Here is a 26,509-nt window from a genome sequence, read left to right as displayed (position 1 = left end):
CACATTTCATGACGAAGTTTGCAAGCTTGCTTGCAAAAGACCGTCTGCAACATCTCCTGTGTTTGACGTCACGGTCCAGGCGACCGTTGTTAATATAGAATATTTTTGAGTGTTTGAACGATTTTCAACTCCATATTTCACAGGCTGAATGCTTTAGTACAGAGGAACAAATTGAAAACGGTTGTAGGCTTGTCAAGTATATACCATACTTAGCCTAAACACAATGGAATAAACTGTCACCTGATCCGCCTACTCCAATGTTCTTCAGCTTCCGGAGCGACATGGTGCCCGTATCTATCAAGAGATGTTGGCAAGCAGTGACTGTGCTGGTTAAGTGTAACCACAAAAATGTGTAGACGAGAGCTGAATGGCTGAATGTTTTATTGTTTGTGATATGCAACTATCTCGCCCCAGGGCTGTTTTTAAAACACCCGGCGATGAAAAAAATGTTATCATGCACCTTCTGCACAGTGCTTCTCCTGTAATGCAAACTATATACAATGCAGTGGTGTACAGGTCTACAAAATATGCTTAGGAGTCCAGGTTAAACATGTTTGTTTGACCGCTCCCATCGTCCAACAAGTATTAACCATACACATATTTTATGCCACACGAGAACGTCTACAAACATTTCCTCGGTGTGAACTGCACTCGAAGTCCATTGACCGGTCTAAGGACGAGTTCCCATATCAAGAGGACCGTCTCTCTTGTATCTGGGCTGTGCAAAGAGAAGTGGCGTAGAATGGTTGAGATTGCAGTCTTCTCTTCTTGAAGTGCAAAACGCTGACCTGCAAGTGCGTGGTAGCTATAAGGCATACTGTCAGAACATTGTACAGGTGCAGTTCCTTATACCAATGCAGTTACGCGATCCCGCGGAGAAGGGCACGTAGGCGTACGGGTGTCTTGCAGCGCTGTTCTCGGGAAGAAATCTTTCTGGTCGAAACTCCTCAGGCTTCGGAAACCAGGTCTCGTTGCGGTGCAGGCAGTAGATGAACAAGTTCACGGTGCACCCCTTGGGCAGCATGTAACCATCTTTCAAGAGACGAGAGGAAAAGTAGACATCTATATCATGGGTTTGGACCTGAATGCAAAGGCTAAAACGAAGCTATTTAGCTTATTTCACAATCAACCTCCATAAAAGTCTCCCTTCAGAAAATATGAATCCAGCAAGCTTACGAAAACCCGCAAGGAAGAAAGAAAACCCGCAAAACTATAGTTTCGGACTCTCCAGAAGTAGATGACGTCACTACGAGCTCTGACGTGCGTCTCCTAGCAACAGCGCACCACCTTCCCGTCCTCCTCTCCCCGTCCCACGATGAAAGACAGCCAGCTGGTGAGGCGACTGAAAGCTATGTCGGAGGTGCTATGTTGCCAGACGGATGGCATATTGCGCACGTTGTGATGTATTATTTCTCAAAACTCTATAGAAATGAGTTTTATGATGTCTCCATGTCACACGCAGGAAAATATTTTGGCAAAATGCAGTGTGTGAGAGATGCTTAGTCACGGCTTAAAACATCTTACCGAATTCCATATCCTCTTCAATATCGCGTCCGATGATGGGAACAGGTGGATACAGCCTATGGCTTTCCTACGGCAAAATATGTAGGTAGTACGCTTTCTGTACTGTTTCGCTGGAGTAACATGGCTCTTGCGAAAGAGAAAAGTACCTTGATCACGCACTCGAGGTACTTCATCTGCTTGAGATCCTCCACAGTGGGAAGCCTGTCGTCGTCATTGAAGATGGACTGCAGTTCCTTGACCACCATGTCCTGCACGTCTTTGTGGAGTCCCAGGAGGTAGAGCGTGAATGAGATGCCCATTGCCGTAGTGTCATGACCCTTAGTTATTTAGACGATCATTTGTATAGGTTTGAGGCTATACACGGTGGACGTTGTGGGCACGGGACCATACCTCAAACATGAACGTGTCCACTTCTTCACGGATGCCGTTTTCCGTGAACGCGGGATTTTCCAAATGGTAGGATACAAGAGTGTCCAAGAAAGCAGTGCGCCGCTTCCGTCCTATCGTGTTGGTATAATTCGTTTCTATGGTAGATATCCCTTGCATGTATTCTTTCTTTCGGGCATGGATTATCTGCATGAAAGGACAGAGAGAAAGGACATGGCCAGACTCTGAATATCTTCCAGGAGGTGACAAAAAAAAAAAAAAAACTAAACTAACCTCGGTAGTGAACTTGTGAAGGAACTCTACGTTTTTCTTAATTTCTCTGCCTGTCTCGGTCAGATAGAAAATGCTGTCTCTCCAGAAGTAGGGACGTACCACACGCGCTAGGAAAGATCCCGACACCCTATATGAACAGAAAACACTTGATCACATGGTTGGAACCAATTAGGTATCCCAAGCAGCACGACAACATTGGACCAAGATTGGAACAATATTGGGCCGTGATTGACAATACTGGTCGTTTATTGGGCCAAGATGTTGTGCTGCTTGGGATAGTCTGGTCTGCACGTGAGGCCGACAACGGCAAGCCCTTTCACCACCCACCACCACCACCACCACTGGTCTGCACACATGCACGTTTCTGCACCTGGTCTAGTCTGGTCTGTATTTCTCTATACGTGTGTATTCGCTTCTAGATTAACACTAACTATACGACCTACGAGCGGGACGCCATAACCGCTCGGCCATGCTGCTGGTATCGTCACTAACTGTTCTTGTAATTGTGCGCATACCCAGTAGAGGGATACGCGTCGAGGATAGCGCGTAACTTCACGTAGAACAAACCCAGTACATGCATTTTGCGTGCAGAACAAGAGCATGTTGCACGTTCCAAACAAGGAGAACAGGTGACTACGACTGGCTGCGCATGCGGCTATATGGCTATGGCTATACGGCGGCTAGATGCATGGTTGTGGCTGAAGAAACAACATCACTGTACGTCACGTTCGAGTAGAGAGCAGGCGTTAGACTAGATCCGCAGCAGGTGCACATTCTCTTAAGTGTTTATGCTTCTTCATTGTACTCTTTCAAATATTACCTAATATATTGCAGTTTTGGAGCCTCTTCCCTATGTCCCCCATATGTTTATCATCTGTATGTGTGCTCTTTTAACCTTCTATAGTGCCTTGTATTATTGCCTTGCTGCTATTTCCTTTATATCATTAACGTGTGTTGCTGCATATATGTATGTTACTCTAGTTTCACACGCCAACACCAAGGCTCTTGCGGCCGTTCTCGGGTAAAATAATCTCATTCGTTCGTTTGTTCGTTCGTTCGTCCGTCCGTTCAAATAAGGTAATCGTAACAAAACCTTTGCTTCACCGTACTGTGGTATGTCATGCGGTATCCTGGTACCTCGAAGAGAAGTGAACACTTACACTTTGACAGCTTTGACGTACGGAGTTCCTTCATCCTGTATTGCTCCTATTTTGACACCCATGGCGGTTTCTGAAAGTGAAATTACATTACATCTGGAATCATCCTCAGTTGCACAGCACGTTCCTAGCCACGCAGCACGTTCCTAGCCAACCACCATTCCGAATGATAGCACTGTGTGCCCTGATTTGTTGAAAAGGGAAGGCGGCGCCTGAGACACATTATGCATGTCCCAAATAGGCACCTCCCCCTGTTTTGAACAAACCAGGACACAGAATGATATCATTCGGAATGATCTTTGGCTAAGAACGTGCTATGTGGTGAAGTTCTGTTTTAACAGCGAACCGGCACGCCTGCACTGTATGACGTTCGTGACACCACGTATTCTGTACGTTTTGAACTGCGTGCAAGAATGACCATACCGCAAATGATGTCCAGGGTCAAGTTCGACATGAATGGCACGATGTCCACAGGTCCTGGAGGAAGAGCGCGGAGCTTATGGACGAGTTCGAGCGCATGTTCTGCCATGGCGGGCAAGAAGTCGTCCAGAAGCTTGAAGTGGAAAGCTGGGGTTAAGAGTTTACGTCGACCACGCCACTTTGTACGTTTACTGGAAGACACATTTAGCATGTCTGGTAATTACCCGGCTCATTTGGACGTCGTTCAGCCTGAGAAAAAGCTTACCTTGTGAGCAGCCCAGTTCCAAGCCAGAAATTGAGTAACTTGTATATAAAGGACTTGTTAAGAACGGTTGTACTTTTTAGCAAGGCCTGTGAAAAAGTGAGATAACATATATGTCCACATGATTTCGCTATTTACTACACCTTGTGACAAATTTGCTTACAGAAAAGGGTGACATTTAGTGACTCTTAAATGTGTCAACGTGATCGAAGGAGCAGCAGTCATTAGTAATCACTTTAATCGTGATGATAAGACCCTATATCCCAAGGATGGTACTGTGAAGTAATGCGTTAAGTTGAACAATTTCACGCGCAAGTACAAATCTTGTCGCCTTTACTGACGACGGTTGATTGGCAATGGTCAATTTACAAGCTTATATATTCCTCGTCCTCTGTGTCGAACCCATCGTAGCCTCGAGGTGGCCCCGGCAACAGTGCATGGATTGGCAGTACCTGACGCATAATACCCATAATTATTTACGGTACTGTTGAAGTGGCGCAATCAGCCTTGAGAACTTCAGAAGATCTAGTCTCAGCTCAGAAGTATCTAGTTCAAAACCTAATGGAACCTCGCTACCCGTTCTTGGCCTAACATTGCACACGACAATGCGTCTTTGGCGCAACCGGCAAGCGCTGTGACCAAATTGGAATCAGACATAGCCTCCGCCAGTTCCAGGATCAGAATGTCAGTAACGATGGAAACTTGGGCGAGTTGGTGACTCTCTCGTGCTGTCTTGTCCGCGTCTACTTCCTGTATACACTCTTTGGTTGTTCAACCATCAGAATGTCCACGTCTCTTCTTGCTTCTTGATACACCGACATGGTTCCGTCGTCCCCATAGATGGTGTTGATTGCAGACGAATAAGAACCAGAGAACACCACAGTCGCCTTATCGTGAAGTGGACTAGTGGACCCGTGCGTACGATAGAAGGAAATAATGTTTATGGCAGACATGTTTCCACGTCTTAGCATTCGTGGACAGGCAGCAGTTAACCGCCACATTCATTGCCCATTTCGGCTCCTGGTGGGTACCTCCTGGAAAGGTCCGTATCTTCTAGCAAGCTAGCTTAGTGAATGATTTAACGGCTTCCTTATAAGTGAGGGGAAGCGGCAGTGACCTTATGCTCTATGGGCCGTACACAGATAATGAAGGTACTGCCAAGCTGGGACTACAAGAGTAGCAAGTCTTTAGTCAAAGACTATAAGCACCTTACACCCTTATTCAACAAGCAAGCAAGCAAGCGGCGACAATCTTTTATTAATTCGACTACGCCGATGTGATATTGCTCTTATACGCACCTCTGCTGACTCAGGTGTGTAGACGACGACAAAAGGCACGATGCCGAGGTACACCTTGAACAGCTTGAAGCGTCCCCGCATGAAGCATAGCACAATTCCACAGATTGCTTGAAGGCATGCTGTTTCAACGAAATTTGCATATGGTTTATTATGGGTTTACATGACATTTGACAGCAATGCAAAAGTGCTATATGTATTTTGAACCAAGAGATACCGGCCAAGGAAGTACGTTTGAGGAGCGCCCTGTTGTTCACAGCGAGCTGCGCGCGCACATACATTATCTCTCTCTTCTGTGTGCACAACAGTTTCTGTGGACCATAAAAATATCAGACATCATCATCACTGCTATAATACCAAGTAACCTTATGTGGCTTACTGTGACAGCCAATAGACGGCTCGAACTCCTACGTCACTGATTACGTAGCTCCGCCCCGCAAAGGAGGTGGTGGTGTTGGCGAAAGGGCACGCCATTGTCGGCCTCACAGAGGTGGACCACGCGCTGCGGGAATGTGCGTCCTGGGCCGACTTCTAAGGGAACGGTGCCGACATATGTCTGAAGGCGTCTGCGGAAAACCAAGGAGAAACCCCAGACAGCACAGCCGGCACCGGGATTCGAACCCGGGTACCTCCCAGTCTCGCCCGCAACGCATGCTGGTGGGTACTATCAGCTTCATCAGTCGACGCGTTTTTTCTCTCTCTCTCTTCTCGCCCACCACAGCAAGACGTAACCTCGAACCGGTCTTCTCGTGACATCACATGCTTGTACGATAAGCGAGAAACACTAAGACCTGTCAGCACTAGGCTGTCATGTTCAATGTCAGGTCATGTTCAGCTTAACGTTTTGGTTTGACTTTTAACACTTCAACGCCTAAAAATGAGAGGAGTGTCGTAAGGGACGCCTCTTCATGTCTTCTTGATCATCTTGAGGTTGGTTCTTCTATTCTGGAGTACTGGAGTACGGCCCCTCGTTTGTTACGATCGAGGAGCCGTGACCGGGGTAGCCTGACCCCGGATTTTTTATTTCTCAGTCAATCAATCAACCATGTCCAGCTTGCTCTTCCTTGCCAGAGGCGAAGCGAGAAAAAATAAAAATAAAAAATTCAGCGAGGCCCAGTATTGGGTCATGGGGAGGAAGATTTCCCCTCGCTTCACCCCAAACGCACTACTAAAGCTTAGCTGCGCCACTGGAAACTGGTGTTGAAAGCGGGTACACTGTGCAATATTCCGAGCACTAGGTAATGTGTTTCTGGGCTTGCTGTTTTCATTTCTGCCTCTATTGTCGGTTTCTGGGGCGCCAGTCGGGGTGCATAACCCGTTGGTCGGTAGTTACGCCGCTGCACCAGAACTTGCGGTTTCGGAATAACCAGTATTGCTGGGAGTACTTGACCTTTATGTATTATGCCCCATAATACCTTGGTATAGGATCATTCACACATCTTAATGACGGAGAGATGGGCATACCCTGGTGGAAAACATGGATGAGAAGTACAGGACATGCCCTGCGTGCGCCCCGAAATGTTTCCTTGGTATACCAAGTCGTCGCAAAACCAGCGGTCTAGCCGGCGGGGAATCCCAGCGTGGTAGGGCGCATGAAACATGCCCCTTTCCAACAGAAAACCAGCCTTCAAATAACTCGCGAAAAAGACGCTCACACCAGGACTCGAACTTACCTAGGACATCTAGGTCCTGGTTGAGCAACCTTTATCTTGAGTGATTTGAATTCAACTGTTTCTTAGGCGTTTCAGAGCCTACCTCTTTACCGTCGATCATCGTTCGTCATTACATTGTTCTATGACCAACACGCACCCTCGCCCCTGGGCGACTGAGAGCACACCTGTGGTAAGCCTAACAGAAGGCATCACCAAACTGATGGGCCTTTGCGTTTCCGACCAAGAGCATATGGAACGATCAAGAGAGATTGGAGTAGCAGCCTGAAGCACGTCAGCGGAACCCATAATTAGAAATGACAACGTGAGGGACCCACAACCAATGCTGCGGTGGTGCTATAATACAGACATGATCTCTACGACTAACCTAAAGACTGTGTGCGTGTTGTTATTGGCGCTTGATGGTCAAATAACAGCGCAGGCCATCTTGCGTTCCAGTCATGGCCCACATAGGCCTAGTTGGGTGATGGTGCGCACTGAGCCCCACGGAATTAATAATGCACAAGACGTCTTTTCTGTCAAGTCCGCTGGAGGTGGCGGCTCGTACAAGTATAGCTAGCAAATCGCTGACGTTTGTAAACTATATCACCAAAATATGCCGACGCAGCCGACACTTGCACCATGTAATTATTTTATTTATTTTACCATTTTACTTATTCTCCCGGTGGATATTTCCTTCTGTGGTTTGTTCACCGTAGCGTACACGGGGAACGGGGGGTCACTGTTTTCCAAAGCTTGTGGTCCACCATATTGGGTTCGGTTTTCTCACTGACGACTTGTCTGGTGTCGCAGCCGTCTTGTGGGACTTTCTCTTCTTTTCTTCCTCGTACCTTCCCGGAAGATATTCCGCCGGGTATGACTTGGCGGGACTGATTCTTGTCGACATCATTGAAGTTTTCCCATACTCAGTCTCGTATTGATCGGTGGGACCGGCATCCTTGGCTTTGCCGTTTCGCTGTGGGGCGGGATGCCATTCTGTATCTGGCGGTTCTTTGTCCTGTCTTTTCCTTCTTGTCACGAACCATATTCCTATCACCACAAGAACGATGATTAGGGTAAGCAGAGCGACTGTTATACCGATGACGAAACATAGATATGCGTCTCCACGTCTATCCTCCACGACGCCTCCCTCGTCGTCAGCAGTCCTATTGGAAATCGGATCAAATTGCACACGCACAACGTTGGACACTGGCCCGTAATTGTGCTTGTCCTTTGCTCGCAACGCGAAGTAGCAGCTGTCGGGTTTCCGCTTACACTTCAAGTTAAATAGGATAGCCATTTCTAACTGACCGTACTCTCTCGGAGGGCCAACAAGGCCATCCGTGGCGATGTTACCTATCAGAGTTCCTGCCGTTTCAAACTCTTCGCTGAATTGGACCTTCCTGTCGAAGTAGCGCATCTCGTAGGCGTCTGCTCTGCCGCTGTCCAAGTCATTTCCCGGTGCTGTCCACTGTAGGATGACGCGCATGTTACCGGAGTCGATGTGCATCACCACTAAGTCTGTCACGCGACTGGGTGGGAATATGTCACCCTCGGGACGGTCTTCCAGGGTGACGAAGGAGCCGTATTGGGAGCGTCGGCTGAAAGAACCTGCCTTCTCTGCCGGTTCCTTTGGAAACTCACTGCCGCAGCATTGGAGACCGTCACCGTCTGGTCGCGTTGGAACCAGCTGGGTAAAATCAGTGCCCTTCACAAAAACGCTGAGCGTATAATGCCCCCTGGTGGAGAAGGCCGTAAAGTAACGACTATAGATGCCGTCCCCTCCCGTAATATCCGGGTCCCCCCTCCCGTTATCAAATAGTTCAAATTTGGCATCCCCTCCAGGTGTCCTCACTGTGGCTTCGACCACAGCGCCTCTTATGGGCGCGGCGCCTTTTCGAACTTCAGCGTAAATTATAAGCGGTTGAGATGCGTTAACGATATCGGACGTCTCGCTAGTCCATACATTGACTCCAATAGCCTCTCCGTGATCGCTCGTCATGGCCTTCGCAGTCATCATTAAAGGTTCATAGTCGGCTTGAGTTGAAGATGTCAATTTCAGTGTCCATGTTCCTGGCGACGGGTCCGGTATGTCGAACCAGCGGCGAAAGAAATCGTGGTTGTAACTAAATTCTATGCTTCTTACGCTGTACGTTTTTTTATTATTTCGCGACAACAACTCAACCCGGTTGTTGAACTGACTGTCCCTACTTTTCTTCGTTATTTCAACTGCAAGTGTCGTTGCGTTCTTTAAATCGAGCTCTATTGGTAGTTCCCAGTCCTCACCAGCTTGCAGACCATTTTTAATTTCACTTTGTAATACCACGGTGTGCGATGAATCCGTGCCTTGCAGAACAATGCTAGCTATGCTGTCGGCCTGGGTGGCCAAAGACAGGGCCTCATCCATCACTGGCACGTAAACCGTTTTCCCGCCAAATTCGGTTGTCAGACGTTCTAAAGTATCGTCGCCACCGTACCGTGGAAGAAGCAACGCGTGAAGGGTGATATCAGTGTTCTGCAAGGCCTCCTTAGCTTTGGTGTACACCTCATCGGAAATATTCCTTTCGGTTATGACGAGTATGGTGCCACCTCTTGCCGGAACCGTTGATTTACCTTGTTCTTCCAATATACTTTTCGCTTTACTTAAAGCCTCCGGTAAGTAGGACGGTCCTGTAGAGGATGCTGGGAAGTACGCGACAAAATAATCTCTCCCTCCAGTGTCCATAGCTCTCAAGCTATCGTGGCCATCAACTTTAGTGTCTCCAAAGTAAATCATGGCACCAGATGCGTCGTTTGGAACCATAACAGAGACAAATTTCTGGACAGCGTATCGAGTGTTCTTCATTTCCGGAGTATCTACTTTGTCGACATCCACAACGTCCCAAGCCATTACAAATCTCAGTGGAGCTTCCTTTACAATCGTGAAGGCTGGTTGTTTCCATTGCGACTCCCCGGCTGTATTGATGCCCTTGAAGTCAGCGGACTGCAAGATAACATCGCGAACACTCGAGCCACACAAGACATCCTGCTTTGACGGCACGCCTTGGGAGTACAGAGGGTCACCTGGAAACTGCTCCGTGCTGAAGACTCCGTAGCGATAGCGAAGCCACTCTTCAGCGAGAACGTCGCCGTTGTTCGCGTTGAGGAAAGGCAGCGGAACTATGGTTCTCAGACCTTGAGTTCCACATGGACCGAACTGCAGCGTGTACGGATTCTGTCCAAACACACCTTGAGTCTCGATGACGAAGTGCGCTGAATCATAGTTAGGCCTGCTAGAATTCGTATACGATACGTCACTGAGGTTGAGTTGCTCTTCGAACTTCGATTCCTTCGGTAACAGCAAAGTGATTTCTTCGAAGAAAGCGCGTTTCTCTAGCTTGTCGAACACAGCACGAGAGGCACTACTAAAAACGTTCTGGAGAGACGTGAAGACGGCTTGGGCGTCTTCCACTTGAACACTGGGAGACAGCGCCACGACAATGCCTCTGTAGCCGTTTTTCACGAGCGATACGTCACAATGTACATAACACATCCACAATGAGAGCAGTGATACTCCGGGAAAAAAGTGCTGTCGATCCATGTTACACTGTACTGGAAGACGAGGCTCGCGCGCAGGAATCCATCGCCAGGAGCAACGGCTAAAGCGTCAGGGCTCCGCGAGATAAGGTTGCTTACGGTCGATCCCGGATAAGGAGGTATGAACGCTGGCCGCGTCGACTGAGCCGTACAGAGAAGTATGGAGAAACTTACCCTAACGGCAATGGATATCGTCCCTAAAGGTGATTCATGGCACAACCTATTCGCAGATCACGGTCATATACGCGTATGATAAAGCTATGTGATAGAGTGCGCGCCGCCATTTTTTTCTTCTTCTTCTTCTTCCACCACTAGGAACAGTGGCCACCAGCCACACAGGGCGATTGGCCAGGGTTTAGTGCGGAGTAATCTCTAAAGACGCACGAGACACACGGCTTCACACGCGGGACAAGGAGGATGATAGGACCGCATGATAATAGAAGGAAGCCATAGCAGAGGGGAGGGAGGAGGCGGAAGGTGCCATTTTTTTCTTCTTGCTTTGCATGTTGTTCTTCCTCTTCCTCTTCTTTGGATGTTCAGGAAGAATTACGCGTGCGCGCATGCAGAAAAGGCGGCAGACGGCAGACTCCCAGTTGTCATGCGAGATCGTTGAGTCGTATGGCTGTTTCAATGCAGCAACCGAGAAAAGTTTTTTTCTTTTTTTTCAATATCCTCTCCTAACCTAAGATCAGAATTTATGTTTCATCTCGTACTTTAGACTATGGGTAATCTTGAATGGGGAGGTCTGTTATACAAGGTGTTTTTTTTATCCGTTACAGAATTTTTATTAAAAAAAAAAAAAAAACTAGCCGAGCAAAATAGATGCCGTTTTAGCAGGTTAGTTATACAACCAAGCACGCATGCTGTAGGACAGCGTATGCTACTGCCGGACGACTAATTAGCTAAAATTGATTAACTAACCTATTATTTAGATATTTTCTGGGAAATACGGGATAGTGCAATTGGAGCCATTCATTATGTAAATGCATCGCCCTTATTAAACACGCTTAGAATCCATTGTAGTTGGAGATATAAATTGCCTTTTTCTTAAATACATAATAAATAAATTCTTTTTTAAGCTATACCAACAAACTGCAAAAGAAGGAAAGTAAATAGAGCGGGAAACGTGACGTCACGGGCCGCTGATAATATGTATGACGTTATACCTTTATCAGTCAACGTCTTGTTGTACCGCGTTCTCCACTTGACATCGAAACTGAAATATATGGCCAAAAACTGACCCATGCTGTCCAAACGGTGGTCACTTTGGTAACACCATTTTATTCTCGTCATTTCCGGCTTTCGTTATTTATGTGTGTGCTGTCTCTAGGCTGTATTTTTAAATGTGCACCAATGGGTGCATTTTGTGAACTATATACTCACCGACGTTGTAGTCCACGCGATGCGTAATCCTGAGTATCGCCCTGTGAGCTACGGTAACGAAAAGCATTGGGACCAGATCCGTGGGTCCGGGCACCTTTCTCAGCATCTTCCACGTGCGATAGAAGGCCGTCAGACGAAACCAAACTAGTAACAGCGCGGCTGTCACCACGAGCAGGAGTGACGTTGTGATGACACCACCCTTGTCACGTGGACTTTCTCGGAGGGCTTCCATGGTTTCCAAGGTCCTCTGAAAATGAGCCAGGTTTATATTACATCTGTGCAGGTTGACCTCGTGAGGTGAGTATCTGATGCTATTTAACCTTGACGGGTGAGTTTCTTTTACGAGTGCATCGATCTGTATCGCACTTGAAAATCAGCGCTCGTTCTTGATGACGCCCCAGTCCCAGTCATCCCCCCCGTCGGCGAAGCAGTGTGTTATTTCTACCTTTCTTTTTTGAAACAACAACAACAAATACACTGATGATAATGAATGGAGAAATTCGCTACCAAGGGTGTGGCCCACACTGCCCCAATGCCGATAAGACTGCATGAGATGTAAAATGAGGGGAGGGAGCCAGTAGCAAGGCCGCATGCCATGATTAAAGAATATAAAGGAGACCAGGGTCCTGCAGGAAATCCAGAAAAATCTGCAGGGCAGTACGGTGTGGTAGGATGTCGATCAAGGGCCCGAGGACTGTCGCCAAAGTGAACGTGATTGACTTCAGTCGGTAGCGCAGCGCTTTCTCGTTGAACCCTGAAGAGGACACGATCACATGCTGGATACCTGCTAGCACGGCACACCTGGAGCATAACAAGGTGTCGAAGCGACCAATCGGAGTGGGGCGAAGACGACACCTAGGAGGAGCCTGCGTATAGATGGACGAATAAAAGTTGCGAGGCAGCCGATTGGGCAAGTTGAGGGATAAATCGGGACCCACTTCTGTCATGAGGGTCCTTGATAGAACATCTTGACACCATTGCAGATGGGACAGGGGCTTTACCATATTGGTGAGATAGCTTCATCTATATCCCCTTAGGAGAGGATAATAGATATTGCTGATCGGGACCCATATGCCGCTGCAACAGCCCTGTCCGTTTCTTCATTCCCGTGGATGCCACAGTGTTCTCGAATCCACGGTAGGGCTACTTCGTGTCCACTACTCAGCTGTAGACGGCTCATTTCCTGGGGGATGGATGTAACCAGGGGCGGATCCAGAGGGGAGGTCCTGACCCTCCTCAGTTTCTGTCTCGGCATAGCGTTTGATTGGCCTAGATGTTGTATCTACCAGCAGGACAAGGATGGACCCCCGTCTAAAAAAATCCTGGATCCGCCCCTGGATGGAACAACCGGAGCCAGGGATCAACGAAGTCCCATACGGGCAATACTTTGCGGGGAAGCTTTGGAATCGCTGCCGCAGTATACTACTCATCTACGGCTATGAGTGGATGGGACATTCCTTAGAAATAGTAAGGTGCCATGTATTTATGCAGACGTGGAGGACGTATGATGAATCGGTACCATGTGTCACCGAGTCATCCAGAATGGTAAGAGACGCTGTCGAGCATTGAGAGCTGGCAGATCCATCCGTGAACACAGCCGTGTGCTCAGTATATCTGCTCTGCATCATTCTTTCAAAACTGGAGTTGTTGTCTGACTCTTCCGGCCTTTCAGTCCAGGAATTGAAAAAGAGACTGCAGGGGTCGGGAACGTCCACGGAGGTGTCGGAGGCATGATAAAGCTGGAAAGAAAGACAGGAAGCTGGGGCTTCGCTCTATCGATGCACTGAGAGATGTTGCTCCGCTTCCGTCGACGGGTCTTCGTGATCAAGGGGTGACGACGGGTGTTGAGCAACCAGGCGTAAGTAGTGACGCACAGTTTCTTTGAGCCGTAAAACCTCCACTGGAGTCTCGTGGGTCTCTGCCAATACCATCCAGGTTTTCCACCGCGCGCGGGACTACAAGGCAGATACGCAGGCTTCTGGCCAAAAGGACGCGGAGTCGCCGCTCAGGTGTTCGTGAAATCCCTAGGAGCACCGGTAGCCTGTACAGGAAGGCTCCACGGACCAATGCAAAGTGCAGAAGGACGTTCAGCCAGCGCTGCGCCTTCATCTCTAGATATCTGATATGGGCTGCCCACGACAAGTTGCGGTACAAGGTGACCCAAAGGAATTTATGACACCTAACTTGACGTAAGGTGATATTGCCAGCTGGCGGTGAGAAGGTGCAGATATACGCTTCCCAGTGAATGGGAGGATTACAGATTTTTCAGCCGAGACATCCATGCCAGAGCTGCTGATCTCATCCAACGACTGTAGGAGACGCTGCTGAATCGCGGGACTGGATTTTCCAGTTGTCCATATTCATACATCATCAGCATAGATGGAGATCACTACCTTGCGATGAGCACCAGCGCTCGTTTAACATCAAGAAATACAGCTTCGGTTATCTGTTTGCAGCTTTTTGCTTCTTCAACGGCAGTCCACGATGGAGTCTATGGAACTACGGTACCGACGAAAACCCGTCATTTCCTCCGGGAAAACATAGTGACTCCCGAGCCACAACTCCAGTCTGTGCAACACCATCCGATCCAAACTGATTGGCTGACAGGTACCTGGCCTGTTTCCCATCACTTGTTACATACAGGGTGTTTCACCTAAAGCGATAAAAAATTCTAACTGCCGACATACTCGCTGGAGGATGGTGGGATTTTCGGCAATGAAATTCTGGAAACTCTTGCCACCATTGGGGAAGGCTTTGGACAACTTTTAATTTTTTTTCAATTTTTTCAATTTTTTTTTCAATTGAACTTTAAAAGGTGCCAAGCAAACCTTTTTTTAGAGAAATATGAAATTTCTCCACGGAGAACCGCAGTATGTATGCAACAAAAAGTATGTACAGTATCGCAACAGAAATAGTCGAAAAAAATCAGCAAAAATTCCGCTTGAGCCCCGCCTGCTTGACTGTCGCAAAGAAGCGCGAGCGAAATGTGCGTCTAGAGGAGGAAGTGTCCCCGTCTTGCTCTGTTTTGCCTTCTTTGTGATAAGACAGCTGTTTCGTTTTCTTTGTGATCAGACGGTTGTCACCAGCGTCAAGGTCAAAGCGGGGGAGAGAAAGGTAAAACAAGAGACAGGAACACTCCCTCCTCTCCCCGCATCTTTCGTGCGCTCTTCTTTGCGACAATGAAGCAGGCGGGGCTAAAGTAGAATTTTTACGTTTTTTTTTTTTCTACTATTTCTGTTGCCATAGTGGGCATATTTTTTGTTGGGTCTGTGGTTATCCTTGGAGGACTTCATATTTCTGTAAAAAAAAAGTAAGGTTTGCTTGGCGATTTTCAATGTTCAATTGAAAAAAAAAATCCCGCAGTTAAAAATTGTCCAAAGCCTTCCTAAATGGCGGCAAACGTTTTCAGAAGGTAATTGCCTAAAGTCCCACAAACCTCCGCCCATTAAGATTTCTTATCACTCTAGGTGAAACACCCTGTATATTATACATATGCAGCAAGGTACGAAGACTTTCGTATCTAAGGTTGCGGAGGGCTGTATACGTGCATCCTGCCATGCGACGACTTAGCGTTGAATTTCACCCTAATTTAGTTAAACTCAGACAGGTTACTATATATTTTAGAGCAACTCATATTTCTCTTTATTTACGTAGCTGGTTTTGTACCTCCTTTTAATTTCGCTTCCGTGAGGATTCTGACAGGGTTAGCAGTACTGATACATCAATCAGGGGAGCAAGAATTAAAAAAAAACGATATATAGGAACAGGAAGAATGCCCATAAAGAAGACCTTGCGTGTCGCCCATCCCGTACCAATAGTGCAGTATTTTCCTCGTTGGGGATTCAACACAATTACTCAATTGTTTTTCGGCTTTCTTTATCGCCATGAGCAAACAAGGAGCCGACTGCGTGTGTTGGCTCATGTGTGGAGAAAAAAATAAAAAGCGCCAAAGGTTCCGCCCAGAAACAACGACAGCGAACCGTGGAAAGCGTTGTAAGCGAAAGTGACGCGCTGGCTAAAGCATACATTTATGTTGTATTGAAAATACAAAAGTATTTTCGCAGACGACAACTCCTTACGTTGTCTGCTTCGGCTGTTAATTGCTTGTCGTCTGCTTAATTTGGAGGGATCGGTCGGCATAATTGCCCCCGATCTCTTGATCGAATGATCTCAGTTGCCTCGCGACGTAAACCCACAATTATATATATATATATCTTAATCGAGATAGAGGAATCACGCTATAGCGACGCCCTGGACGATAATTCCTTGGAAGTACAGGCCACAGTGCAAGGCATATTCCAGCGGTGCTTTGGGAGTACGAGATATCTAAAACGTACAGTCTTGGACGCGTCTCACGGATAAACAAAGCAGTTACTATAGTATATGGGATGCATGCTTCGTGTTCTGTATTGACTGACTTATCGCTTGTTTGCGCTGACTTCAACATTGCCGCGAATAGTGCTTCGCGCATGCACACACACACACACACACACACACACACACATGTATATGTATATATAAAACGAAGAAAAAATAGTTACAAAAAGAAGAAGAGGAACAACCAACAATAACAAGACGAGCAACAATCTTTCGCGCCATTCGCGCACCGCTTTCCTTTTTGCTGTCTTTTCAAGTGGCACTACTGCCAATTCACTACTGAATATACACTACAACTGACGCGAACAGGTACCACTTAGCAAACTAAATGGCAGCAATGCGTACTCACGTGGATAAACTTGGCAATGAAACCTCCTTCCAGAGGCGCGTCTTGAACGTCTCGTCGTGGATGTGGAATTGAAAGCGGCCGTGGCAATCGCAGCCCTCGCCTCACTGGTTGAGCGAACGGCAAAAATTGCGTAAAAGATTTACTTCGCCAGAGGCGATCTATGTCGCGGTTGTTACAGCAGGAACAGCCATTCAAGGTTGCAGTCTATACCACAATGTGCACGTTTGAGGCATTATATGTGTGGCGCTTGACAGCGCTCCGTTTATCATTGGCAGCGCTGTGGCGTCCGCTAGTTTAATGTGATATTTTTCCGCTCCACGTTGTTCTTTGTTTGTGTTCTGACAGCTGCTGAAACGTCCGGCGGGGCATTTCCGATGTCCGTTGCTACGAACGATTTTCGAAACTGCTGCCCGTGTGTGTGATAAGGTGCAGTCGCTCGCATCACGTACTGTCGTGTATTTTCTCATATTAGGTACAGTAATACACTACAAGAGAGAGAGATAGAAAAAAATAACTGAGTGAGTTGGGGAGTAACTACAGCTTCTAGTCCCCTAGAGACAGCAATTACTCCTTTCTTAGTCTCCCGACATTGTAATTTGATCCCGAGCAAATACTGTCTGAGATTCGTAAATGGTCCTCTGGATGCAATTCCTCACGTATATAGATGTGTGATCTCTTGCAACTTAATGCAACAACACAATATAATTAAGTGTTTTTCTACTGGGTAAGAAATAGTTAGTGTTCGTCTCCTGACAAATTGTGCCACTCGGCAGATTTCATAACTTGACAGGTCAGTTCAATCAACAGTCATATTGCTTTCATTCGTGACACAAATTATGTACAACTGACTGTGAGGAAAAAGCGTCATACGATGTCATACGAAGTTCAGAAGATCTATTCTTAGCTCGGAAGCATCTAGTTCAGATCCTAATGGAACCTTGCCACTCGTTCTTAATCTGACGCTGTAAACGACAGTTCGAGTGCATATAAAGAAGACTCCGCAACAACAACAACAGCAAATAAATTAATAATATTGAATGGGGAAATTCGTCACATAAGGTGCGGTCCACTACCCCAAAGCACAATGGACAGGATGAGATGTGTACCGATGATGAGGTGATGAACGATGCTAAATAGGGGTCGATAGTCAGTGAAGTCAGTGAGACATCATCAGAACGGTATGCAAAACCACAGCACACAAGAACACACAGTACGCAGGTATACGCAGGAACATCATAGGGTGGAGAGGAGACCAGTGTCGCGGAGAAAAATCTTGAAGTACTCAAGAGCTTGGCGATGGTCGATCTGGTTAGACCAAGGGCCGAGGACAAGGACTCCGCAAACTACATCGACGACCATTAGTATTTTAATGCAAGATTGTTTGTCCACAGCCTGAACTGAGAACTCGCGAATTAGCTCGTGTCTTCAGCGGTCACGAGAACTGGAGTCTGCGTCCTTGGCGCAACCGGCAAGAGCTGCGACCGATGTCACAGCACCTTGGAGCCCGACATGACCTCCGCCGGTTCGAGAATCAGAATGTCAGTAACAATGGAAATTTGGGTGACTCTCTCGTGCTGTCTCATACGCGTCTGTCTGATCGTCATCGCTGACGTCGTCGCACATAACGTAACATTGTCGACCTCTTCGGTTGTTCAACCACCAGAACGTCCACCCACGGCTCTTCTTTCCTCTTGATACACCTACATGGGTCTGTTGTCAGCTTGGATGGTGTTGAATACAGACGACTCAGAACCAATGAAAACCACAATCACCTTGTCGTGAAGTAGACCAGTGGACTCGTGCGCACAATACAGAGGAAAGAATGTTTATGGAAGACATGTTTCTGTGTCTTAGCATTCGTGGACACAGGCAACAGTTAACAGCCACATATTCATTGTTTTCCTGTCGTACTAGTACTTTCGTACCAGGGCTTGCCCATTTCGGCTCCTGCCTACTGGTGGGTACTTCCTGGCAAGGTTACTGAATGATTTAGCCATTGTCTACTGTAAACGAGCGGGAAGCGGCTTTTACTGTATGGGCCTTACACACACATTCTTTTTCCTCTTCTTTCTTTCTTTCTTCTTTCGACCAATTTTTTTTTTTTTTTTCAGGAACCGAAGGTACTGTCAAACTGCGACGACAAGAGTAGCAAGTCTTTAGTCAAAGACTGACCGCTTTGCATGCACAGTTATTAAGAAAGCGACGATAGCTTTGATTTATTCGACTACGCCAATGTGATGTTGTTCGAATACGCACCTCTGCTGCCTCGGCTGTGTGGGTGGATGTCTGCCACGAAGACGAAAGACAGGGTGCCGAGGTACACCTTGAACAGCTTGAAACGCTGCCCCATGAAGCCTAGCACAACTCCACAGATTGTCTGAAGCCATGCTGTTTCATCGAAATTCGCACATGGTTTATTATGACATTTGACAACATTCCAAAAGTGCTATACGTATTTTGAACAAAGTAAGGCACTATCACGTGTGCATGTTTCTAAGTTCCACGATGTACCGGTCGAGCAAGTAAGTTCAAGAAGCGCGTTGTTGTCCACGGCGAATTGCACACACACACACATAATCATCATCATACTTTCTCTCTGTGTGTGCAACAGTTTTTGTGCGCCATACAAATATCAGTCATCATCATCACTGCTGTAATACCAAGTAACCTTATGTGGCTTACTGTGACATCCAATAAGGTGTCTCTTCGCAGCATCGGGGGCACAAAAACTTGTCAGCACTAGGCAGTCCAAGTTATGTTCAATTACAGGTCATGTTCAGTCAAATCTTTTTCTTTGGCTTTTAACACATGAGCAGCTAAAACTGAGAGGAATGTCGTAAGGGACGCCTCTTCGTGTCTTCTTGGTCATCTTGAGGTTGGTTCTTTCACTTCATTTTCTATTCTCGTGTAATGGAGCCCGGCCCCTCGGTATACGATCGAGGGGCCATGACTGGATTAGCCTGACGCGACTTGGTCGGGCCTCACATCTCCACATTTTTTTAAAATTTCTCAATCAATTAATCAATCACGTCCAACTTTCTTTTTCTTGTCCCCGTCTGATGTTAGGCAAGGCATATCCCGTCGGCATACTTACGTCGTTGCACCAGGACTTGTGCTCGTGGAAGAGCCAGTACTGCTGGGAGCACTTCGCCTTCATGCATTATGCCCCGTAATATCTTGGTGAAGTCATTCACACATCTTAATGACGGAGAGATGCACAAACCCTCCCGAATAACACGGAAGAGGGGTGGGACATGCACTGCGTGCGCTCCGGAATGTTTGCTTGATACCGAGTCATCGCAAAACCAGCGGTCTCGTGGCCGGAGATCAGAGCGGGGAGGAGGCATGAAACATGCTCGTTTCCAACAGAAAACCAGTCTTCAAATAGCTCGCGGAAAGGCGCTGACACCAGGACTTAGGCCTAGGTCTATGACCTGGGTGAGCGCCTTTATCCTGAGTTATTTGAAGGTCATTGTTTCTTAGGCGTTTCAGAACCCACCTCTTTAACGTCGATCGTCGTCCGTCATTACATTGTTCTATGACCAACATGTCTTCAAACATGTATGGCGCATGTATAATGCTCGGTCACACTGGTTGGTCTTTGCTCTTCCGACCAAGAGCATCTGGATCTATCGAAAGTGATTTGAGTAGCAGCCTGAAACACGTCAGCGAAACCCATCATTACAAATGACAACTTGAGGGAGCTATAATACAGACATGAACTGTGCTACTATAAGGCTGTGCGCGTCTTGTTATTGGCGCTTCATGGTCAAATGACAGCACGGGTCCTCCTGCGTTTCAGTCATTGCTTATATAGGCCTAGAGAGCGATCATCCGCACTGGCCCCTGTGGAACTGACAAGGCACCGAAGGCGTCTTTTCTGTCAAGTCATCTGCAAGTGGCGATTCGTACAATCAGACAATTGTAGCAAGCAAATCGCTGGCGTATGTAAACTATCACCAACATATGGCGACTCAGCTGACACTTGCACCATCAAACGAACGTTTGCATTCTCCTCGGGGATATGTCTTTTTTTGGTTTGTCCACCGTAGCGTACACGGCAGCTGGTTGGTCACTCTCGTCCGGTGCTTGCGGTCCCTTTGGCATCCACCATATTGGGTGTGTGTTTGCTTTACCCACTGATGACTCGTCGGAGGAGGCCGGCAGGTCTTCTTTGTCTGGTGCAGTCGCCGCTTTGTTGGACTTTCTCTTCTTTTCTTCCTCGTACCTTTCCAGAAGATATTCAGCCGAGTATGAGTTGACGGGGCTGATGCTTGTCGACAGCATGGAAGGGTCCTCATACTCGTTCTTGTTCTGGTCGGTGGGGCCGGCATCGTTTGATTTGCCGTTTTGCTGTGGCACGGGATACCGTTGCCTAGCTGGCGGTTCTTTGTCCCGTCTTTTCCTTCTTGTCACGAACCATATTCCTATCACCACAAGGATGATGATCAGGATAATCAGAGCGACCGGTATACCGATGACGAGACCTAGATACGATCCTCCACGTCTGTTCTCCACGTACACTCCGTCGATCGCAGAAGGATCTGGGGTGACGACGCCTCCCCCGTCGACACCCGTCGTCGTGGGAATCGCATCAAATTGTGCACTCACAATGTTGGAGACTGACCCGTAATTGAGTTTGTCCTTAGCTCGCAACGCGAAGTAGCAGCTGTCGGGTTTCCGCTTACACTTCAAGTTAAACACGGTGGCCGTTTCTAACTGACCGTACTCTTTCGGAGGGTCAGTAAGGCCGTCCACGTCGAACTTCCCTATCAACTTCCCTGCCGTTTCAAATTCTTCGTTGAATTGGACTTCCCTGTCGAAGTAGCGGATCTCGTAAGCATCTGCTCTGCCGCTGTCCAAGTCATTTCCCGGTGCTGTCCACTGTAGGGTGACACGCATGTTACCGGAGTCGATGTGCTTCACCACTAAGTCTGTCACGCGACTGGGTGGGAATATGTCGCCCTCAGGACGGTCTTTCAACGTGACGAAGGAGCCGTATTGGGAGTACCGTCTGAAGGCACCTGTCTTCTCTGCCGGTTCCTTTGGAAACTCACTGCCGCAGCATTGGAGACCGTCACCGTCTGGTCGCGTTGGAACCAGCTGGGTAAGATCAGTGCCCTTCACAAAAACACTGAGCGTATAATGTCCCCTGGTGGAGAAGGCCGTAAAGTAGCGAGTATAGATGCCGTCCCCTTCCGTAACATCCGGGTCTCCCCTCCCGTTATCAACCAGTTCAAATTTGGCATCACCTCCAGGTGTCCTCACTGTGGCTTCGACCACAGCGCCTCTTATGGGCGCGGCGCCTTTTCGAACTTCAGCGTAAATTATCAGCGGTTGAGATGAGTTAACGATGTCGGACGTCTCGCTAGTCCATACATTGACTCCAATAGCCTCTCCGTGATCGCTCGTCTTGGCCTTTGCAGTGATCATCAAAGGGTCATCGTAGACTTGAGCTGAAGATTGTAATTTCAGTGTCCATGTTCCTGGCGATGGGTCCGGTATGTCGAACCAGCGGCGGAAGAAATCGTTGCTGAATTTAAATTCTTGACTTCTTGAGCTGTACGTTGTTTCATTATTTGGCGACGACAACTGAACCAGGTTGTTGAATCGACTGTCCATACTTTTCTTTGTTATTTCAACTGTAAGTGTCGTTGCGCGTTTTAAATCGAGCTCTATTGGTAGTTCCCAATCTTCTCCAGCTTGCAGACCATTTTTAATTTCATTTTGTAATACCACGGTGTGCGATGAATCCGTGCCTTGCAGAACAATGCTAGCTATGCTGTCGGCCTGGGTGGCCAAAGACAGGGCCTCACCCATCACTGGCACGTAAACCGTTTTCCCGCCAAATTCGGTTGTCAGACGTTCTAAAGTATCGTCGCCACCATACTTTGGAAGAAGCAACGCGTGAAGGGTGATATCAGTGTTTTGCAGGGCCTCCTTAGCTTTGGGGTACACCTCATCGGAAATATTCCTTTCGGTTATGACGAGTATGGTGCCACCTGTTGCGGGAACCGTTGATTTACCTTGTTCTTCCAACATACTTTTCGCTTTACTTAATGCATCCGGTAAGTAGGACGGTCCTGTAGAGGATGCTGGGAAGTACGCGACAAAAAAATCTCTCCCTCCAGTGTCCATAGGTCTCAAGCTATCTTGGCCATCAACTTTAGTGTCTCCAAAGTAAATCATGGCACCAGATGCGTCGTTTGGAACCATAACAGAGACAAATTTCTGGACAGCGTATCGAGTGTTCTTCACTTCCGGAGTATCTACTTTGTTGACATCCACAACGTCCCAAGCCACTACAAATCTCAGTGGAGCTTCCTTTACAATTTTGAAGGCTGGTTGTTTCCATTGCGACTCGCCGGCTAGATTGATGTCCTTGAAGTCCTCAGACCGGAAGATAACATCGCGAACGCTAGAGCCACACAAGACATCCTGCTTTGACGGCACGCCTTGGGAGTACAGAGGGTCACCTGGAAACTGCTCCGTGCTGAAGACTCCGTAGCGATAGCGAATCCACTCTTCAGCGAGAACGTCGCCGTTATTCGCGTTGAGCAAAGGCAGCGGAACTATAGCTCTCAGACCTTGAGTTCCACATGGACCGAACTGCAGCGTGTACGGATTCTGTCCAAACACACCTTGAGTCTCGATGACGAAGTGCGCTGAATCATAGCTAGGCCTGCTTGAAATCGTATACGATACGTCACTGAGGTTGAGTTGCTCTTCGAACTTCGATCCCTTCGGTAATAGCAAAGTGATTTCTTCGAAGAAAGCGCGTTTCTCTAGCTTGTCGAACACAGCACGAGAGGCACTACTAAAAACGTTCTGGAGGGACGTGAAGACGGCTTGGGCGTCTTCCACTTGAACACTAGGAGACAGCGCCACGACAATGCCTTTGTAGCCGTTCTTCACGAGCGATATGTCACAATGCACAAAGCACACACACAATGCGAGCAGGAATACTCCGGGAAATGAATGCTGTGGAGCCATGTTACACTGTACTGGAAGACGAGGCTCGCACGCAGGAATCCATTGCATAGGGAGCAACGGCTAAAGCGTCAGGGCTCCACGAGATAAGGTTGCTTAGTTCCGGATAAGGAGGTATGAACGTTGGCCGCGGCGACTGAGCCGTACATCAAGTATGGAGGAACTTCCGATAAAGGCAATGGATATCGTCCCTAACGGCATATACACGCGTGATTCATGGCACAACCTATTCGCAGATCACGGTCATGCGCGTGCGATAAAGCTATATGATGCAGTGAATAACCGTCTCTTCCTTGCGGAAACCGTTGCGGAAGGTTCTAAGTTGTGATGCAACTGCGCTCAAAGATCGTTGAATCGCATGGATGTTTCCATGCGCAGCAACGAAGAAAAGTATACTATTTTTCCCCCGGCTAAGATCCTAACCTCGGAATTTATATTTCATCCTGTTCGTTAGACTATGAGTTATCTGTGTTCATATATACATATACCCGATATTATACCTATTCGTTGAAGAGCCTGCTATATTTGTGCGGCGTTCGCGAGCAATTCGCAGCAAGCCGTGAAGTGCTCCGGAATGCATTGGAAAGACACGACAACGGCCCTATTGACCTCAACAAAGTACTCTAGAAGTACTCTAGAAGTGACTGACCAGCTGCATATATAGACGTGTGTTTCACTCTGGGATCTCCTTCCTTAGGACTTTTTTGAACAAACATTGTTTTAGAATCTCCACCCTAGACTGCTAGAGTAGCCGGCCCAATGTAGAGTTGGGCTGACACCTCCATATTTTTTTCTTTTTTCTTTTTAAATTATACCAATAAACGGCGGAAGGAGGAAAGTAAATACAGCTGGGAAGGTGACATCACGAGCCCTAATAATATATATGACGTTAGTTTTCATTGTTACCTTTATCAGTCAACCTCTTGTTTGTCCGCGTTCTCCATTTGACATCGAAACTGAAATACGGCCTAAAACTGACCCATACGTTGACGAAAGCAAAGATAAAGGGGTTGGGATACTTTCATACATGTGGCTCATTAGATCATTTACGCATTGTACTGCATGTCAGAATACTGAAATTGTATTTATATTGTACTGCACAAGTGTACTTTGACACATTAAATATCTGAACAGAATACCGAGGAAACAAGAATTATTCTTGTACGTATCGTACTTTGCGAGATACAATCCCTAGAACACACTCCAAGAGCGAAGCGCAGGCGTCACAGAGCTCAGAGCTGCGCCCATTCCCATTGGCAGTCGTAAGCACGTGACTTCTCGTGCGCTGCCTCACTGGCGGCGGCGAGAGCTGTGACGTCAGAGACGCATGAGTTTCGGTTTCGGTATTCGCGGTGCCCATTTTCTCCGCTTCTGTTACCATCTTCGATGTGAAACTTTCACTGCAGGTTCATATCGGTGCAAAGAACCGTCTTTTACATTTATCGGAGATAACCTGAGACGACCTGTCGCAAACCCTTCAAGTTTCGTTGTGGCTTAGTGTCCAAACGGTGGTCACTTTGGCAACATCATTTTGCTCCCGTCGTTTTCGCCATCCTTTATTTATGTGTGTGCTCTCTCAATGCTCTGTTTTTAAATCTGCACCAATGTGTGCATTTTGTCACCCATACTCACCGACGTTGTAGTCCACGTGATGCGTAATCCTGAGTATCGCGGATGAGTTTCTTTTACGGGTGCATCGATCTGTATCGTACTTGAAAATCAGCGCTCGTTCTTGACGATGCCCCTGTCTCAGTCATCCCCCACGGTGAAGTAGTGTCGGTGAAGTAGCGTTCGTAAGCGAAGGTGACATGATGCTGGCTAACGCATACATTTATGTTTGCAAAATGATTTGTTGTCTGCTTATTTTGGGGGAGTCGGTCGACATAATAGACCTCTACTTGTTTGTAAACAAATGACGTCATAGTGTTCGACAGCGCCACGCATTTGGTAGAGTTGATCTACGTTCAAAGCTAGTGGCGAAAAAAGGTCGCGCCCGAAAGCCACGTTCTTGAGGGGATTACGATTGTCTCTGAAAGGGACGCGACCTTCGGTTCTGCAGTTTCGGTTTCGGTCTGTCTATACCAACGTCATGATGATGTTTGGTGGGTAGAGGTTTATTGCCTGCGATCTCTCGCTCGGGATCGTCCAATCACGCTAGAGCGACACCCTGGACTGGATGATGTTTTCTAGGAGGTACTGCCACAGTGCAAGGCACATTCTAGTGGTGCTTTGGGACTATGAGATATCTAAAACGTAGTGTAGGATGCGTCTCACAGGTAAACAAAGCAATCACTATATCGCGTGCTGGGATGCATGCTTCGTGCCCGGTATTGACTGCCTTATCGCTTGTTTACGTGGGCCTCAGCATTCGCGCGACTAGTCCTTCGCGCATGCACACACACAGTATATATATATATAACGAAGAAAAATAGTTACAAAAACAAAAAGAGAGGAACAACCATAAAACAACAAGACAAGCGACAATGCCACTGGCGCACCGCTTTCCTTTTTACTGTCTTTTCGAATGGCGTACTTACGAATGTATGAATGGCGAATGTACGAATGTACGAATGGCGTACTTCGAATGGCGTAATGGCGAATTTCGAATACTGGCGCGTTCATGTACCACTTAGCAAACTAAATGGCAGCAAGGCATACTCACGTGGATAAACTTGGCAATGGACCTCCTTCCAGAAGGGTCTTGAGCGTCTCGTCGCAGATGTGGAATCGAAAGTGAGCGTGGCAATCACAGCTCTCGCCTCACCGGTTGAGCGAACGGCAAAACTTGCGTAAAAGAATATTTATTTCGCCAGAGGCGATCTATGCCGCAGTTATCACAGCAGGAACAGCGATTCAATGGTGTAGGC

The 26,509-nt window shown here is 47.4% G+C and overlaps 4 protein-coding genes across 6 annotated transcripts in view; 1 reads left to right on the top strand and 3 right to left on the bottom strand.

Annotated features, from left to right (window-relative positions):
• LOC135369672 (uncharacterized) overlaps positions 1-26,509 on the top strand; it is a 45,485-nt gene that overhangs the window by 13,094 nt on the left and 5,882 nt on the right. The gene's annotated exons all lie outside the window — the stretch shown is intronic.
• Positions 365-26,509, bottom strand: LOC135369662 (cytochrome P450 4C1-like). 3 transcript variants are annotated; one of them, XM_064603153.1, is made up of 12 exons: positions 26,305-26,509; positions 11,927-12,173; positions 5,322-5,440; positions 4,027-4,112; positions 3,765-3,952; positions 3,345-3,414; positions 2,185-2,311; positions 1,915-2,097; positions 1,671-1,841; positions 1,525-1,591; positions 853-1,032; positions 365-788 (listed from the first exon to the last, which is right to left on the bottom strand). In XM_064603153.1, the coding sequence occupies exons 2-12, from the start codon at positions 12,156-12,158 to the stop codon at positions 622-624; spliced, it is 1,590 nt and encodes a 529-aa protein (XP_064459223.1). In that variant the 5' UTR covers positions 12,159-12,173; positions 26,305-26,509; the 3' UTR covers positions 365-621. The 3 variants fall into 3 exon arrangements, with proteins under 3 accessions (XP_064459223.1, XP_064459222.1, XP_064459224.1); XM_064603152.1 differs by lacking the exon at positions 26,305-26,509 and adding an exon at positions 16,653-16,746; XM_064603154.1 differs by lacking the exons at positions 11,927-12,173; positions 26,305-26,509 and adding an exon at positions 10,718-11,714.
• LOC135369661 (calcium-activated chloride channel regulator 2-like) lies at positions 7,629-10,724 on the bottom strand. Its single transcript, XM_064603151.1, has one exon. It carries the CDS (start codon positions 10,545-10,547, stop codon positions 7,707-7,709), a length of 2,841 nt encoding a protein of 946 aa, XP_064459221.1. The 5' UTR covers positions 10,548-10,724; the 3' UTR covers positions 7,629-7,706.
• LOC135369657 (calcium-activated chloride channel regulator 2-like) lies at positions 19,044-23,775 on the bottom strand. Its single transcript, XM_064603147.1, has one exon. The coding sequence runs from the start codon at positions 23,691-23,693 to the stop codon at positions 20,646-20,648; it is 3,048 nt and encodes a 1,015-aa protein (XP_064459217.1). The 5' UTR covers positions 23,694-23,775; the 3' UTR covers positions 19,044-20,645.

The sequence above is a fragment of the Ornithodoros turicata genome, chromosome 10 (assembly GCF_037126465.1).
Source record: "Ornithodoros turicata isolate Travis chromosome 10, ASM3712646v1, whole genome shotgun sequence".
NCBI lineage: Eukaryota > Metazoa > Arthropoda > Arachnida > Ixodida > Argasidae > Ornithodoros > Ornithodoros turicata.
The sequence above is the reverse complement of the archived record's forward strand: the minus strand, read 5'-3'. Positions and strand labels throughout refer to the sequence as shown.